Below are 14,851 nucleotides of genomic sequence, written 5' to 3'. Positions count from 1 at the left end.
GTACAGGGAGTAGTGCAGTATGAGCGCGATTGAAAATATGAAGTTTGTTTGATCAGTTTCCATTGTACCTTTTCTATTGCATTATTAATATATTACTTCCTCTGTTCCGAGCAAACAGAGGAGGCAGATTTGAACTAGTGTATTCCTAGCCCCATCTTCTTCCAAATATTTTTTTTAGTACAATACTATGGTGTGGCATGGCTCGGGTCCTAACTGTGTTAGATGCCCTTGATCATGATCTCGTTGTACGCCATACTGCTTAATATATCCTCTTTTATCCGCAAAAAAAAGTTAGGTTTTGCAGAACAAGACAGCTTAGTATTTGTTTTTCTTGTCTGAGTTCTGGTTTTCATTTAAATTACACTTCATAAACTGATTATTATCACTAAATTTATTAGTTCTCATAAATAGTTCTATCCTTTTTTTTTCGAGAGTACGCCAAAAGCGTATCTTATCTTTATAGAAGGTAGAGATTTGAATACAAGAAGGCTACCACCCGTAGCACGAACTCCACACCACCGACAAAACAACAAAGACACAAAAGAACCTATCCTAGGCTAAACGACAAAACCGCGTCTCGACCGACACTAGAAACCACCGAAGAACAACACCTCCAAAAGAGCTCTCCTAGTCGACGCACCATGAAAGGAGAACATGGCGGAACTCGGTCGGCCCCGAGAAGGCACCGTCTTGGAGTTGCCAGCTATGGCGTACATAGCGCTTCTGCAGCCAGCCTCAGACCGCGGGGAGCACCGGAGGAAAGCACCAAGACCGTCACGCCGTGTCTCCAAACGCGAAACTTCCAACAGAGGAACGACGTCCAGGACGCCGCCATCGCGCCGATCCTTTGAAAGAAGGGTTTCTGTAGTAATCATGAATTCAGAAAATCTTAGGGCAGTTTGCGTTACGAAGGCCTTAGGTTTCTATTAATTTTGTCTGCTCAAATCTTTTCAGTATGTACAAGTTCAATCTTCAGGTGTAGAATGCTCACCAACTAACGTTGTTTGGCTTCAAATATCCTGATAGTCTACATTCCCCTGATTTCAAACACGTGGCTCTATAGAAGTTGATGATGGACTCCAGCAAGAATATCATCCAGCAGGAATCTGCAAAATTCAGCTCCTATCCTCTGATTTCAAACTACCAGCGCAGTTCAGAGAATCTGCTCCTTGACATGGGAATCCAACCAGGGCCGGCCCATACTATTTTGGGGCCCCGGTGCAAAATGTGAGAAAGGGGCCCTTATTCACACTCACAATCCATCAAAATAGTATATTATAAAGCTAAAAAGGCTCTCATTTCATTAACAAAGAATGTTCAGTACATAGCATAGATCCATGATCTGTTGACTCTCAAAATGGCAAAACAATGACTCTAAAAATGATATTACTTGTGATTTGTCTCAATCAAGTGGACTAATCATGGTTCTACAAATGATCACTTTGGTAGGCATGACAAGGCAGAACATGTCTTTCTTCTATAAAAGGAATATGATTAGATAAAGCTTTTGTGTTATGGATATAATGTTAATGCACTCACTTACATTTGTTCCCTGTCATCCCCAATTTGTGATCCACATTATCCTCATACTTGTCATACAGGATTGACATGGTGCAGATTACTAGCAGAACTATTTGGCATCTCAAATGTATCAGTCCACTAGCATATAACACCAAGCTTTTTTTTAATTATGTGCTAGTTAATAAGATGAATTACCAACCTAAATCGAGGTGAGGAAGTGGCGGCATTTCTATGTTTTCTTTTATTTCTTTTTTCCCGACCTAGTAACTCCTTTCTAGAAGACATATCAACCAATACAAAATACAAGTTTCCTATAAAAAGGTCAAGAGAGGGTACGGAAACACCTGGCTGAGCTCGATTTGGATGAACAAGAAGACCATTGACCACACCTTCAGCAAGACATGAACTGCACGATTCTCCCTCTTTCTCAAGTGAGCACTCTCTGTCTCTGATACAGGACCTGCTCTTAGATCCAATCAACACTCTCCGCCTATGGGGATCTTGACTGTTTGAGGCCTTGAGCTGAAGAACAAATCAAGAGTGGAGGTATTTAACAGTTGATTGGGGCCTGAGAGCAACGGTAGGTTAGGCGGAATTTTTTTACCTCTCCAAAATCAAGCCCCAAACGGCAGTTTGATCTAGAAAAATAGAAACGTTGAGAATTGAAGGAGGAAGTTTGGGGAACGATGGAGACATTGAGCTGCGTCTTTGGCCTTTGTTAATGGCTGGCCGCACCATCAGATTTGGGGCAGAGAAGATTTGAGCGAGGAGGAGTCGAGGAGACGGGTCGTTTCGTTACTGGAGCGGTGGAGTTGTCCAGAGAACAGAGAAACAAATCGACCGTACATGCTGGCTTGGTGTGGGTGGGCTGCACATCAATATGGGCCTTTATCTTATTTAGACGACTAAAAACAGAAACTTCAACTAGTACTAATGAAACTACTAGCTGGGCCGGGGCCCCTGGCTCGGCGGGCCCCAGTGCGGGCGCACTGTTTGCCCGGCCTGTGGGCCGGCCCTGAATCCAACGGCCCTTTCTGGCATTTAGAACACCTCCAGTTATTGGGCCTCCCCAGGGCTGAAATACGGCGAGGTTGACGAAGTTGGTGCCGTGGTCCCTGGCGGATCACACCGCCGTTTACCGCGGGTCCAGCGTAATCTGCCCGTAGTTCTCGTCGATGGAGCGGCCGACCATGAAGTTTAGGCCGGGGAATTCCTCGTCGTCGTTGTCACAATGGAGGGCCACCTGCGCCTGCGCCTCCTTCTCCCACCATTGTTTCTTCTTCGCTGGCGGAAGTGGTGGCGAGGCCGTGGCGCCCTCCTCCTTGGGAGCCGCTGCTAAATGGTTGTAACGCATGAGGATTGACAATAAAGACATGATGAGTAGAACCAGTGTTTTCGAAGAAAAAGAAGTAAGGGCACAACGGAAGTCGGTTATGGCATACCATGCAGCACCAGTGATGTGCAGGTAACCGTCCACAACTAGAATAAACCTGGATTAGCAAGCCCAAATATTCAGTAAATTGAACTTCGTAAATCAGTTGGAGATCTCATCTTAATATATGGAAGAAAGTCCACTTCTCGTCCTTGAACTCCTGGGAAAGTTCACTTTTCATCCTAAAAGTTATTTTTAGTTTATTTTTCATCCCTTTTCAGTTGAGTTGAGAAAATCACTAACGTGGAAAAAAATAATTAGACAACCGAATTGGTTTTGAAGCAGGCCAAGATCAAGCTAGCTGAGATGTCAAAACAATATCTTAATGCAAAAAAATTGAAATCCATGTGGCCAACATCTTAATGCAAAAAAATTATATCCATGTGTCCACGAACCAGTCTCTCGCTCGATTTCCCTCTCTCCCAATTCAATTGAAGCGTCGTGCCATAAAAGCCCGCTTGCTTTGCCTACCAGCATCGTCTTGCCTCTCTGGCCTTGCAACACTACCTTCAGTTTTTTGCCACCCGCGGTAAATACTTGCGCCGGAATAAGCACTAAAGGTGAATGATTTGGACAGTTCAAGGTTCATTTTGAACCAAACAGAAGTTCTAGGATCAAAAGTGAACTTCCTCTAGAATTCAAGGACCAAAAGTGGGCTTTCTTCTAATAGATGTCGTACCATGTTCATCGTAGGAAACATAAGGTCATCTCCAACGGGGTGACGCAAACGGAGGTTGCACAACCGTTTGCTTCCGCGCGGATCGAAAATGTGTCCGCGCCCTGCTCCAGCGGAGCGACGCACCGTGTCCGCGGCGTCCGCTTGCTTCCCCCACGGGTCTGCCTGGCAGCGACCCTGACTCGATCGGCCCGAATCAAAACAGAGCAAATGCCGGGGAGGCCAACCGCCGGTGATAAGGGATTAACTTGTCAATGCCTACAGATTGTAAACTTGGGTTTTCGTGGAAAGTAGAGGGCAAGTAGATCTCAAAGGTTCTCAGGCGAAAAGGTGCTCGACTACGTAAAAACTAGGGTTTCAGGATAATAGATTCGATGATTCTTCACCGCTTGGCTCCCTTTTATATAGGAGAGAGAGCTAAGGGATCTTATTGTCGTACAAGTTACAGACTCCGGGAGACTCTCTGAGTCTCTCCCGTATTATTACATGACTCTCAATTCCTAATATAACTCTAACTTCCATATCGATGTTTGCTAGGCTTCTGGGCCTCGAAAGCTTCGGGTTGTGGGCCTCCACGTAACCTCGAGTACCTTATTCGGCAGGCCCATTCGGGATGCCTATCTCAGTAGCCCCCGAGATTTTATTTGAATCGTAGAATCGAGTAAAATCTCCATCATAGAGCCAAATCATATCTTTTCATACAAACTAGTCGAATACTTCTGTTTAATGTTTATTTTATACAAGGATGTCGGTAAATGGGGCTGGTTCATCTGACAGATCAGGTACCAGTTAACTGCTGCCGTGGCAAACCCGCAAAAACCTACTTCAAGCTCAAGTCCCTAGACTTGAACTCGGAATACTGGCGTAATTCGACACGCGCCGCTTAAGGACTTATCGTGAACTGAATTCCAGATATGTTTTATCGAGTACCTAACGCGTCCGCTAGGATTTTTCTTCGTATATGTTGATACGGATAAAGTAGTAGAGCGCATTCGGGTGCGATGCCAAGCCTCACAGGACGGATCCTGGGGACTTACCTTCGTAAAATATGACGGCATCCAGAGCTTTTATCGCGGCACACGCGCTCTAAGAATATATTGTCGAGTGCCTTTATCGGCTGTTGGAATTGCTAATTTCTCCGAGTTGTCAATGACAATATCTTGATCACATGACGAGTTATATGTAACTCGAAGATGTACGACAAGAATTCCTCCTATGCACTTCTATATTTATATTTATCACCCTCTTGTTTTTCTTTTCTCATATTTCATCGGGTGCGCGACCAGCGCTCCCGATGGGAGTAGCCCCCGAGGCTACAGTCAAGTGTTTGCACTTGGTTGTAGGCTCAATTTTTGCAATTTTGACCAACTCTGTATTTTTGTATTTCGCCTTATCCTCTTATCAGAAGTATAGACAATGCTTCTGATAAGAGTAGCCCCCGAGCATATGAACAGATGCTTGTATTTGACCATAAGCTCTCGAAGTTTCTCTTTTTGATAACTCGACATTTTCTTGTCGCTATATTTTGAAGAACCACTCGAAGCTTTCTCGAATGATGTCGCTGCTGACGATAGCCACGATGCCCACCTTGGGAAACCACGACTCCTGTCACATCACTGAGCCGTGGGTCCAAAGCTCTGCGTCACCGACACGTCGCGCAAGTGGGGGACACACGTCCTCTATAATTTGCGGCACGCGCGCAGTAACTTCCGTCCATTAATTTTAGACTGAATAGACCTTTTTACCCTTTGAACACGCATAGGGCTAAAAACACTCCCCTCTTTTCATCCAACGGCTTGGCGGGTTAGGTTCTCTCTATAAATTCACCGTCTCGTCCTCATTCATCCCCTTCGCCGCGCCACACATCTGCTCTCTCTCTCTCTCTCTCCGCCATTGCCGCCTCTCGAGCTCCTCGCGCACTTGCACCTTTTCGTCCTACTCTTCCACAAAACCACTCCAAATGGCTCCGAGCACGAAGATGCTGAAGAACAAGGCTCCGGGAACTGACGAGCCAGTGGAGAAGGCGCGGATTTCGGGCTGGGAGCGGTCGAAGATCTCCGCCCATGACCAACAGACAGTGAAGAAGCTGGGCCTGCTGAAGAAGCATCAGTCCCTGAAGTTCCCCGGAGATGAAAGCGTCCCTCATCCTCCTATCGGATTCCGGGTAACATTCATCGACTTCCTAATTCGCGGCCTTTCTGCTCCTATCCACGAGTTTCTTCGTGGCCTTCTTTTCATCTACGGGATCTAGCTGCACCAGCTGACCCCGAACTCTCTCCTCCACATTTATATCCTCATTACTCTTTGAGAGTGTTTCCTCGGCATCCATCCTCATTGGGGCCTGTGGAAACGCATCTTCTATTTCCGGCGCAACAACTCTAGGAATGTCATCTACAATGTAGGTGGCGTTTGTATCTGCGTCCGTCCCGACGTTGATTACTTTGACGTGAAATTCCCCGACTATGTCCAAGGCTGGCGCAAGAAATGACTATACATCCAAGACGAGTCTGCCATCTCCCAGGAGTATGGTATCGCACCGTTTGACGCTGCCGAGGAAATTTAGAGGCGCAGATCCTGGGACATAGAGGCCACTGTCGAAGAAAAAGCGGCCACTGAAGCTCTGATGACCCGCATCCATCAATTCCAAAACACAGATGGAGAGAAACTCTCGGGTGTGTAAATAATCGCATACTTCCTTAGAATTCGGGTGCAACCACTGCAGGCTCACAAGAACCCTCTTTGAATGTACTCAGGGGCTAAGGATGTCGACTGTTTGTCCAAAGATCTCTCTGTGAAGGACTTGGCGAAGCTCGTTCGACGTTTTACTTCTCTGAACAAAAACCATCCCGTTCCTTCATCTTGTCGCGTGGAGCCATTCAGTGCTTCCCACGCTCTTCCTGAAGTAAGTTTTTCTTTCGGGTTGAGTTCTCTATTTTTTCGAGTGCTGTTGATTTCCCTTGTGTGCTCATTTTCTTGTCCTTTCCTTACTTTGTGCTTTGTAGGACCACCAAATTCTTTCTTCTCTTCCACCACTTCCTGAAGAGGAAACTAATAAGGGTGTCATGCTCCTTTGCTTCTTTTCATATGCTTTATGTTTTTCTTCTTGGTTTTTCTTCATAGCTACCAATTATTCTTGTTGCTTCTTTTGTATAGTTTGGTGATGCTTGATAGCTTCTCGGCTCTCCTTGTTCTTTGCACAAATTTCCTAGATGAAGCAAATAAATATTAGTATTATCAATACAAACAGATAATTATAAAAACAGCAAGCATGTTCATTAGGTACTGCCGATGATGCTACTAACACTAGTATTATCAGCTAACTCTGTTTCACCATTACTATGTCCAAGATAGCGGTAAGAATGTCTGTACCTTACTCTGTCCTACCTAAATACTCCAGGTCATAGCTAGGCAAAAACGTATAGCAAAAAGTGTCTAATAAACATTATCTAGTTGATTCCATGGTGGATACTGGTCTTGCAAAGTTGGGTATGCACTTTACATAAAACTCGCTAAATCACAGAAGTATTCGCTACAAATATTTCCCACTGACTATAAATTTCTAGCTCAAATAAGTTTATGTCAGATATTATAATTTACAATACATCAGAGGGGAATCTGCTGAAGTGTTTATGATTGCAAGGACCTGCTTCTGTAGTCAAAGAATGGAATATGGAGAAATAAGATGGCATCACAGCCATAATATACTAAATGGACCTATAATCCCATAAATTCTTACAAGGTTGACAAACTTCTACCATCATAGTTGCCCCTGTAACGTAGGTTGCGTATCATGTTTCACAACCTTTAAACATGTACAGAGTAAAAGCAGGTTTATACCTGCTAGGTCGTGAGAATCTATAAGCTTTATACATGGATAATGCTTGAAGCAAAGAAGTTATAGTACTCACTCCGGCTCATATTAATTAACTCTAATATGGATGTATCTAGACACATTTTAGTTCTAGATACATCTATATTGAATGAATCGGAGGAGTAGATTAAATTGACTGGTAATAAAACAACTTATGAGCCATGTCAGATCTATCTATCTAGTGCATATTGTACTACCAGGGAACATCAAGATTAATAACTAATGGAAGGTAAACCAACTAGTAGCAAACTAAAACAAAGTATTATGCAACTTCAGATTCATAATAGGTATTAGTGGTGGCCTATTTTGATACAAACCGTATTTCTTCCATCTGACCTTTTGTTGACAAGAGCTTCACAATTTTGTTTTGTACGGCCCCTGAAATAATCCCTCTTCAAGATGTATCGTTGTTGTCAAACACCTTCTGGAGTACCTTTATGCATACACCTCTCGCCACCTCATTTGGATCCATTTCAAAGTTTTTCTAAAATCAATGAATGATAGGATACATCAATAAGTAGACAGGGCAACATGTGAAATGGGAATAAAAAGAACGAAGGAAAATGTCTCACCGCAACATGAGTACATAAATCAGGTGCATTGACAACGACAAATGACAAATCAGTGTTGCCATTAAGATCAATGACAACGATTGGCAAATACTTTTAGACCAGAAGAGGCTCATGCAAGGCGAACCTTTATCACCTATGTTATTCAACATATTGGTTGATATACTCGCTATCATGATTGAACTCACGAAGTCTGATAGCTAAATTGAAGGTGTGATTCATCATCTGGTTGATGGTGGATTATCCATTCTTCAGTATGCCGACGTTATAATTCTTTTTATGGAAAATGATATCGAAAAAGCAAGAAATCTAAAGTTAAAATTTCCACCGTTTGAGCAATCATCGGTTCTAAAAATAAGTTTTCATAAGAGTGAGTTGTTTTGTTTTGGCGGGGCTCGGACAAATGCTGACCTGTATGCTGAGTTATTCTGTTGCGAGAAAGGCCAATTTCCTATTAAGTAATTGGGTATCCCGATTCATTATCGGAGACTTACGAATGTCGAATGGAAAATGGTGGAGGAACGACTACAAATTAGATTAATGAGCTAGAAAGGCAAATTGTTATCCTAGGGAGAAAATTTGGTCCTCATTAATTCAATACTAAGTAAGATGATAATGTATATGATATCTTTGTTCCAACTACCAAAAGGAGTATTAAAAAGATTAAATTATTTTTGATCAATATTCTTCTGGCAAGGGGATATTGAGAAAAGAAAATATCGACTCGCTAAATGTAGCGTGGTCTGCCGACCGAAAGATTAGGGAGGTCTTGGAATCCAAGATCCCGAGGTCAAAATAGGGCTCTCCTTGGTAAATGGTTGTTCAAGCTGCTTACTAAGAATGGGATTTGGCAGACCCTCCTTAGGAGAAAGTATGTTGGCGCACATGCGTTGTCTTAAGTTTATTGGAAACCCTGGAGACTCTTATTTTTGGGCTGACATTATGGCGACAAAGAAGCTCTTCTTCCCATATGAATGTTTTTGTATTAGGAATGGACAGGAGATTAGATTCTGGAAGGATAAATGGCTTGGTAATGCCAATCTCAGGGATCAATATCCTACATTGTACAATATTGCGCGACATAAGGGCTACACGATCGCTAAGGTGTTGGAGACTTCACCACCAAATGTGTCGTTCAGAAGAATTCTCATTGGTCCCAGAAAGCATAATGGGATGCTTTGTTACCGCGTATGGATTCGATCCAATTGACGCAAGGATCCGACGTATTTTGTTGGAACCTCACTGAGAATGACATTTTCTCGGTAGCTTCTATGTATAATGCTTTAATTCAACCTAATGTTCCAGTTGATAATAATAATAAAAAGTTGGAAGATGAAGATCCCGCTTAAAACTAAGGTGTTTGTGTGTTCATCGTCGAGGGGTAATTCTCACCAAAGATAACCTTGTAAAACACAATTGGCGGGGATGCAAAATGTGTGTATTTTGTCATCATGACGAGACTATAAAACACCTTTTCTTCTAGTGCAAATTTGCTAGATCTATATGGTCAGCCATCAGATAGGTTCTACCTTATATCCACCACGTAGCATTGCAAACATATTCGGCAATTGACTTAATGATGTGGATCCTAGGTTTAAGCTACTTATTAGGGTATGAGCGATTGTCGTTATTTGGCCGCTTTGATTATGTAGAGATGACAATGTTTTTAATAACAAAAAAAAAATGCTTCTCTTATGCAGGTGATCTGCCGATGCACTGCTACGCTCCGTTTGTGGTCGCCTCTATAGTGTGTGGAGCATCCCGATTTCTTTATGGAGGTGTCCACACGGTTGGACGATACGGTGAGGGATATTTTTTTCCAACATGGATCGTAGCGTGATCTTCGGATTGGACTTCCTTTGCCTTAGTCTTTTTTGGTTCACTCTTCTGTTTTTTTGGAGAATTAGACTTTTATGGTTGTAACTTGTGGATTGGTACGGATGTATGAATCTCAGTTATGCAAATAGAGGGTTTAACGTTTAACTTCTAAGCAGTAAAACATCCATTATCAAAGAAAAAGTCGCAGTTTTTCTAAATACGTAGATATTTAAACGCATTTTCTAAAAGAAATGTGATCCAGAGGATGGACGGACATTTAGCTAGTCTATGTACGTATCTGGCCAAATTATTTTCTTTTTTCAAAGTTTTCTTCTTTGGGCCCACCTGTCATGTTTTTTCCGGACAAATTTGCTCCTGCGGTCCTTTTTCCTCCGTGCAGCCGGTTGCGACTTGCGACGCGATGCCATTGTCACGGTCCCGACCGGCACACTCATCAGAGAGGTCAAACCAGCTTGAGTAATTAAACATTTCTTCTTCTCGAGCAGCGGGATCGATAGGGAGGCGCAGCAGTCCTGGCATTAATCAAACAATTTACGCCACAATTATTTGCCGGCGCGGCCACTGACTAAACAAGACGATCACCTGCCCATCTCGATCTCGGATTCGAGCTATTCTGCTACTGATTTTAAGCCAGCTCACCCATGTAGTCCCGTTTCTTGGTTACTTCCTTCTCCTTCCTCTCCTGGCCTCTCCAAGACTCCATTGTTCCTGGAAATTATTGAGGCGTGCGCGCCGATGAGCGTCTCCTGCTGCTCATCTTTGGGCACTAGGTGATTTCCGGCAAGATCCAGGTTTCATGCTTCCTAACTTATTGTTGACGGAAGGGGTGGTCTGTTCCCCTCTTCTCAGAGATCTTGCTTGGATTTGAAGGGCAAGGGGAGCACTCTTGGATTCGAATTGGATGTCATAGTGGTCTTGGATCAAAGGTATTTCCCTTTTAGGTCTTGCAGTGATTTCTATAGCGTTAGACATCAATTCTGTGTTTTTTTGGGGCTGTTCTGAAGCAAAGGTTGTGCCTTTCGGTATGAGATTACCCTGAATGTTTGTTATCTTTTCGCTGTTCTGGCCTAGCTTGCCGTAGGTTGATGTGATGGTTAACAAGCAGTGGTCACTCTGATTTGTTAGCTAAGTTCCTTTGTATAGTCAAAACAGCTTGTTCTGTTACATGCTGAAGTACAGTTCCGAGTTTGTACCCCATTGGTGTCAATTGGAATGTTTAATAAGCATCGCCCACTTCAATTGTGATGCCTATTTGTTTATCTCCTGTAGCTTGAGTTGTACCAGAGTGTCATTCTTTAAGGTGTGGTGTGAAAAGTGTGGCTGTTCTTTGACGAATTTGTATCAAAACTTTCTGAAATGACTTCTGTTTCCAATAATAATTTGCGTTAGGGTAATCCACACATTTGCCTGGCTAGATTTATCGTTTCTACGATGTGTGTATTATCTAATAGAAAAACAAATTAATTTGAGAAACATAGGGTATCACTGAAACATGTTCCATTGTCCAAAAATGCATCAATAAATTTTGATTTGTCCATAAATATGTCCCATATGTAAAACATAAACAGAAAATCTTAGCGAATTATTATTGCATAGGAGTGTAATCTCCATTTAACTCCAAGTAATGGTAAACTATATAAACTTATCACGTAGCTTTAGAAAACTTGCTAGAGTTCCATCTTCAGCTAGCCGTTTCTGATTAGTCTTCTTGGACCTTCGCCGCTTGTTTTTTCCTCCTTCAATCGCTGCATGGTACCTTGACCTCGTGATTTCTCACTCTGTCATTCTCTTTGCCTGTTCCTAGCTCGCTCATAAACCAAAATCCTATAGGGTGGACATACGTGTGAATCGATTATGACGGTGTAGGATTTACAAGTTGCTGCAAGGTGGAGTTGGCTAGATGTATCATAGTGTCCCCGCAAAAAAAAAAAGAAGAATAGATGTATCATAGTTTCTGCCCTTGCAAAGTATCACAAATATGTTTCAATTCTGTGAAGAGTTTTTCTTTGTATCATGTGCATACTCTTAACTGAAACACAATGTTTAAATTGTGCAGTCTTTAGTTTTAAACCGTTTAAGTCCTTCCCACTGAGAGCCTATGACTATTTACTTGAGGGAAAACGAACTATATCTTTTCCATTGAGGATGCCTGCAGAAAGAACATAATTACCACATTGATTCCTAATGTCGTTGCATATAGTTTTAGCATGGGTAGATAGAGTGTTGGGGTTTTGGGGTATATGCAGGGTGCTGACTGTGCATCGTAGTGGTAGGCCCTGCCTAGTACAAGCATAGGGGAACTCATCTGCAGTTTCAGTTTCTATTGTATTATCTTCGATCTCTAACACTTGAACGGAAAGTCTTGTTCTGTCATTGTGCTACGCAAGGTTTTCTTGTCGATACTTAATGCAAGCTAGTGATACTACTCAAAAATTTTGTCCACTCAAATTGCTGCAGTATGTACAGGTTCAATCTTCAGGTGTAGAATCTCACCAACTGACGTTGTTTGGCTTCAAATATCTAAACAGGCTACATTCTCCTTATTTCGAACACGTGGCTCTATAGAAGTTGACGATGGACCGCGGCAAGAATATCATCCAGGAGGAATCTGCAAACTTCAGCTCATGTCCTCTGATTTCAAACTACCAGGGCAGTTCAGAGAATCTGCTCCTTGACATGGGGATCCAACATCCCTTTCCAGCATTTACCTCACCATTGGATGCTGCACCATCCGCCAGCATCCCACACATGGATTGGAACCCGGATACCATGCTTGACAACCTCACATTTATTGAAGCTAAGATTGGGCAAGTAAAAAATGTTATCCGTTCAATGGTTGGCAATGGTGGCCAGTTATGGACTGAACCAGGGCAGCAGCAACAACAACAGCAGGTCAATGCAGACCTGACATGCCTCATAGTTCAGCTCATCTCTACTGCTGGGAGCCTTCTCCCGTCACTGAAGAACTCATCCTTTTTGAGTCACCCCCCTGCAGGGCAGATGGTTAATCTTGCTGGCACAAGCTCAAACTCGAATCCTAATGCAGCCGTCTCTGAAGATCACAAGGAGGAATTGGGTAGCCCTGACTACGAAGAGTTCTTCAAGGGATTGACTGATGGTGCTGTGGAGGGTATTGACATTGAGAATGTTGTTGTCAAGGATCACGATGTCAAGGATGACAATGAAGGCGGTGAGGCTGGCATGGATGGAGATAGCCTACCGCCGGGATCGTATGAGCTCTTGCAGCTAGAGAAGGATGAGATCTTGGCTCCACACACACATTTCTGCGCCATCTGTGGAAAGGGCTTCAAGAGGGATGCCAACCTGCGGATGCACATGAGAGGGCATGGCGACGAGTACAAGAGCCCTGCCGCGCTGGCCAAACCACCTAGAGACGCGAGCGTGGACCAAGATACCGTCGTGAAGAGGTACTCATGCCCGTTTGCCGGGTGCAAGCGGAACAAGCTGCACAAGAGCTTCCTGCCCCTCAAGACGATTCTGTGTGTGAAGAACCACTACAAACGGAGCCACTGCGAGAAGAGCCACACCTGCAGTCGGTGTCATGCCAAGAAGTTCTCCATCATGGCTGACCTGAAGACACACGAAAAGCACTGTGGCCAGGTTAAGTGGCTGTGCTCTTGCGGCACAACCTTCTCGAGGAAGGACAAGCTCTTCGCACACGTGGGGCTGTTCAAGGGCCACACGCCGTTGTTGCCGGTGGATGAGCCCGAGGCCGCATATAAGGTGGCTCACGCAGGAGGCCATCGAGAACCAGCTAAGGTTGAAATCTCCATGGGTAGTAGCTTCATGTGGGGTAACTCTTCAGGCGATGGCGGTGAGCCGTTAGGTGTTAGTGGGCTCGACGGCTGCAGCGACGACTTCCTTTGTACAGCGAATTTTGGCTCCTTTGGCTTCGGTTTGGGGCAATGCCATGGGTTTCCAGAAGATCAGTCCGAGGGGTTATTCCGGATGCTGCCTTCGGACCACTACCAAAGTGGTGAAAAGAATGGGGAGAGCTAAAGTCCAGATCATTCTTCACCCCAAAGTTTCAGATGTAGTACCACCACTAGTCCTGGTCTTTCAGCAATCCTCCTTCACGCTGTACAATAGTCCATTTGTTCTTCATGGCATGACATTGCACTTGGCTGGTGCTTTTTCGTATCTTATGTACTTATGCCATCCTTCCTAATTCCAATTTGCATTAAGCAATTTTATCGTCATTTTGTAATTTGCAACTTATTGTTTGGCCACATTTTGGTAGTTTGAGGCCGAGTTGCTGACTTGATATATAAGGATCGGGTTACCATCTAACATGTGCAATTTGACAGGTTTAGACGAGTTACTTGAAAGTCACATTTGTACATTCATCTTGAGATGTTATTTCAATATGTATATCACGATCTCGCTGGGTTCTACATAAACAGTGCAACTAAAATTAGCCATCGAATTGTATTACTGAAAAGATATGCTTTATGAATGGCATGAGGTACATAGCGAACTCAAGGACAAGCGATCTGAGATAGCATTTCAGCGTCAGGGGGAGGGAATCACGGGTCAACATTCGACTTGTAATTTAAATTCATCCTTTGCGAGTTTTCTGTGCCCTTAGTGAGTTGTTTCAGCGCTTAGGTGGCGGTGGCGGTGGCAAGGCAATCAACACCTGGGTGCAAAAAGATGGGTGCCGAACGGAGGTCAAGGATGCAGTGAAGCAAAAGTTGGGTGTTCATAATGAGCTGCTCCAAGATTCTTACCTAGGTATGCCCACTGGTGTTGGTCGCTCTCCTATCATCACATTCGGACATATGTGAAAGAGCAAAGTCTAAACCCCGGGTTTTGTGTGTTTCATAACAACACTTGAACAATCTCACCGTGTGCAAAGAGTATCTTTGTTAGATTTGCAAGTGCACGGTGACCTCGCTGGACACGTTAAGATCGGAGGACTG

At 43.7% G+C, this 14,851-nt stretch overlaps 1 protein-coding gene across 3 annotated transcripts; it reads left to right on the top strand.

Moving 5' to 3' along the window:
* Nucleotides 1-10,332: 10,332 nt before the first annotated feature.
* LOC124653923 (zinc finger protein STAR3-like) lies at nucleotides 10,333-14,219 on the top strand. 3 transcript variants are annotated; one of them, XM_047192983.1, is made up of 2 exons: nucleotides 10,333-10,834; nucleotides 12,437-14,219. In XM_047192983.1, exon 2 carries the CDS (start codon nucleotides 12,483-12,485, stop codon nucleotides 13,926-13,928), a length of 1,446 nt encoding a protein of 481 aa, XP_047048939.1. In that variant the 5' UTR covers nucleotides 10,333-10,834; nucleotides 12,437-12,482; the 3' UTR covers nucleotides 13,929-14,219. The 3 variants fall into 3 exon arrangements, with proteins under 3 accessions (XP_047048939.1, XP_047048940.1, XP_047048938.1); XM_047192984.1 differs by having other exon boundaries at nucleotides 12,375-14,219; XM_047192982.1 differs by having other exon boundaries at nucleotides 12,366-14,219.
* The last annotated feature ends 632 nt before the right edge of the window (nucleotides 14,220-14,851 follow it).

Source organism: Lolium rigidum, chromosome 5, assembly GCF_022539505.1.
Source record: "Lolium rigidum isolate FL_2022 chromosome 5, APGP_CSIRO_Lrig_0.1, whole genome shotgun sequence".
In the NCBI taxonomy this organism is placed as follows: Eukaryota; Viridiplantae; Streptophyta; class Magnoliopsida; order Poales; family Poaceae; genus Lolium; species Lolium rigidum.
This window is presented reverse-complemented; position numbering and strand designations above follow the sequence as displayed.

Excerpts from the sequence above, each read along its gene's own strand:
- LOC124653923 (XM_047192983.1), top strand. The coding sequence starts at position 12,483 with ATGGACCGCGGCAAGAATATCATCCAGGAGGAATCTGCAAACTTCAGC.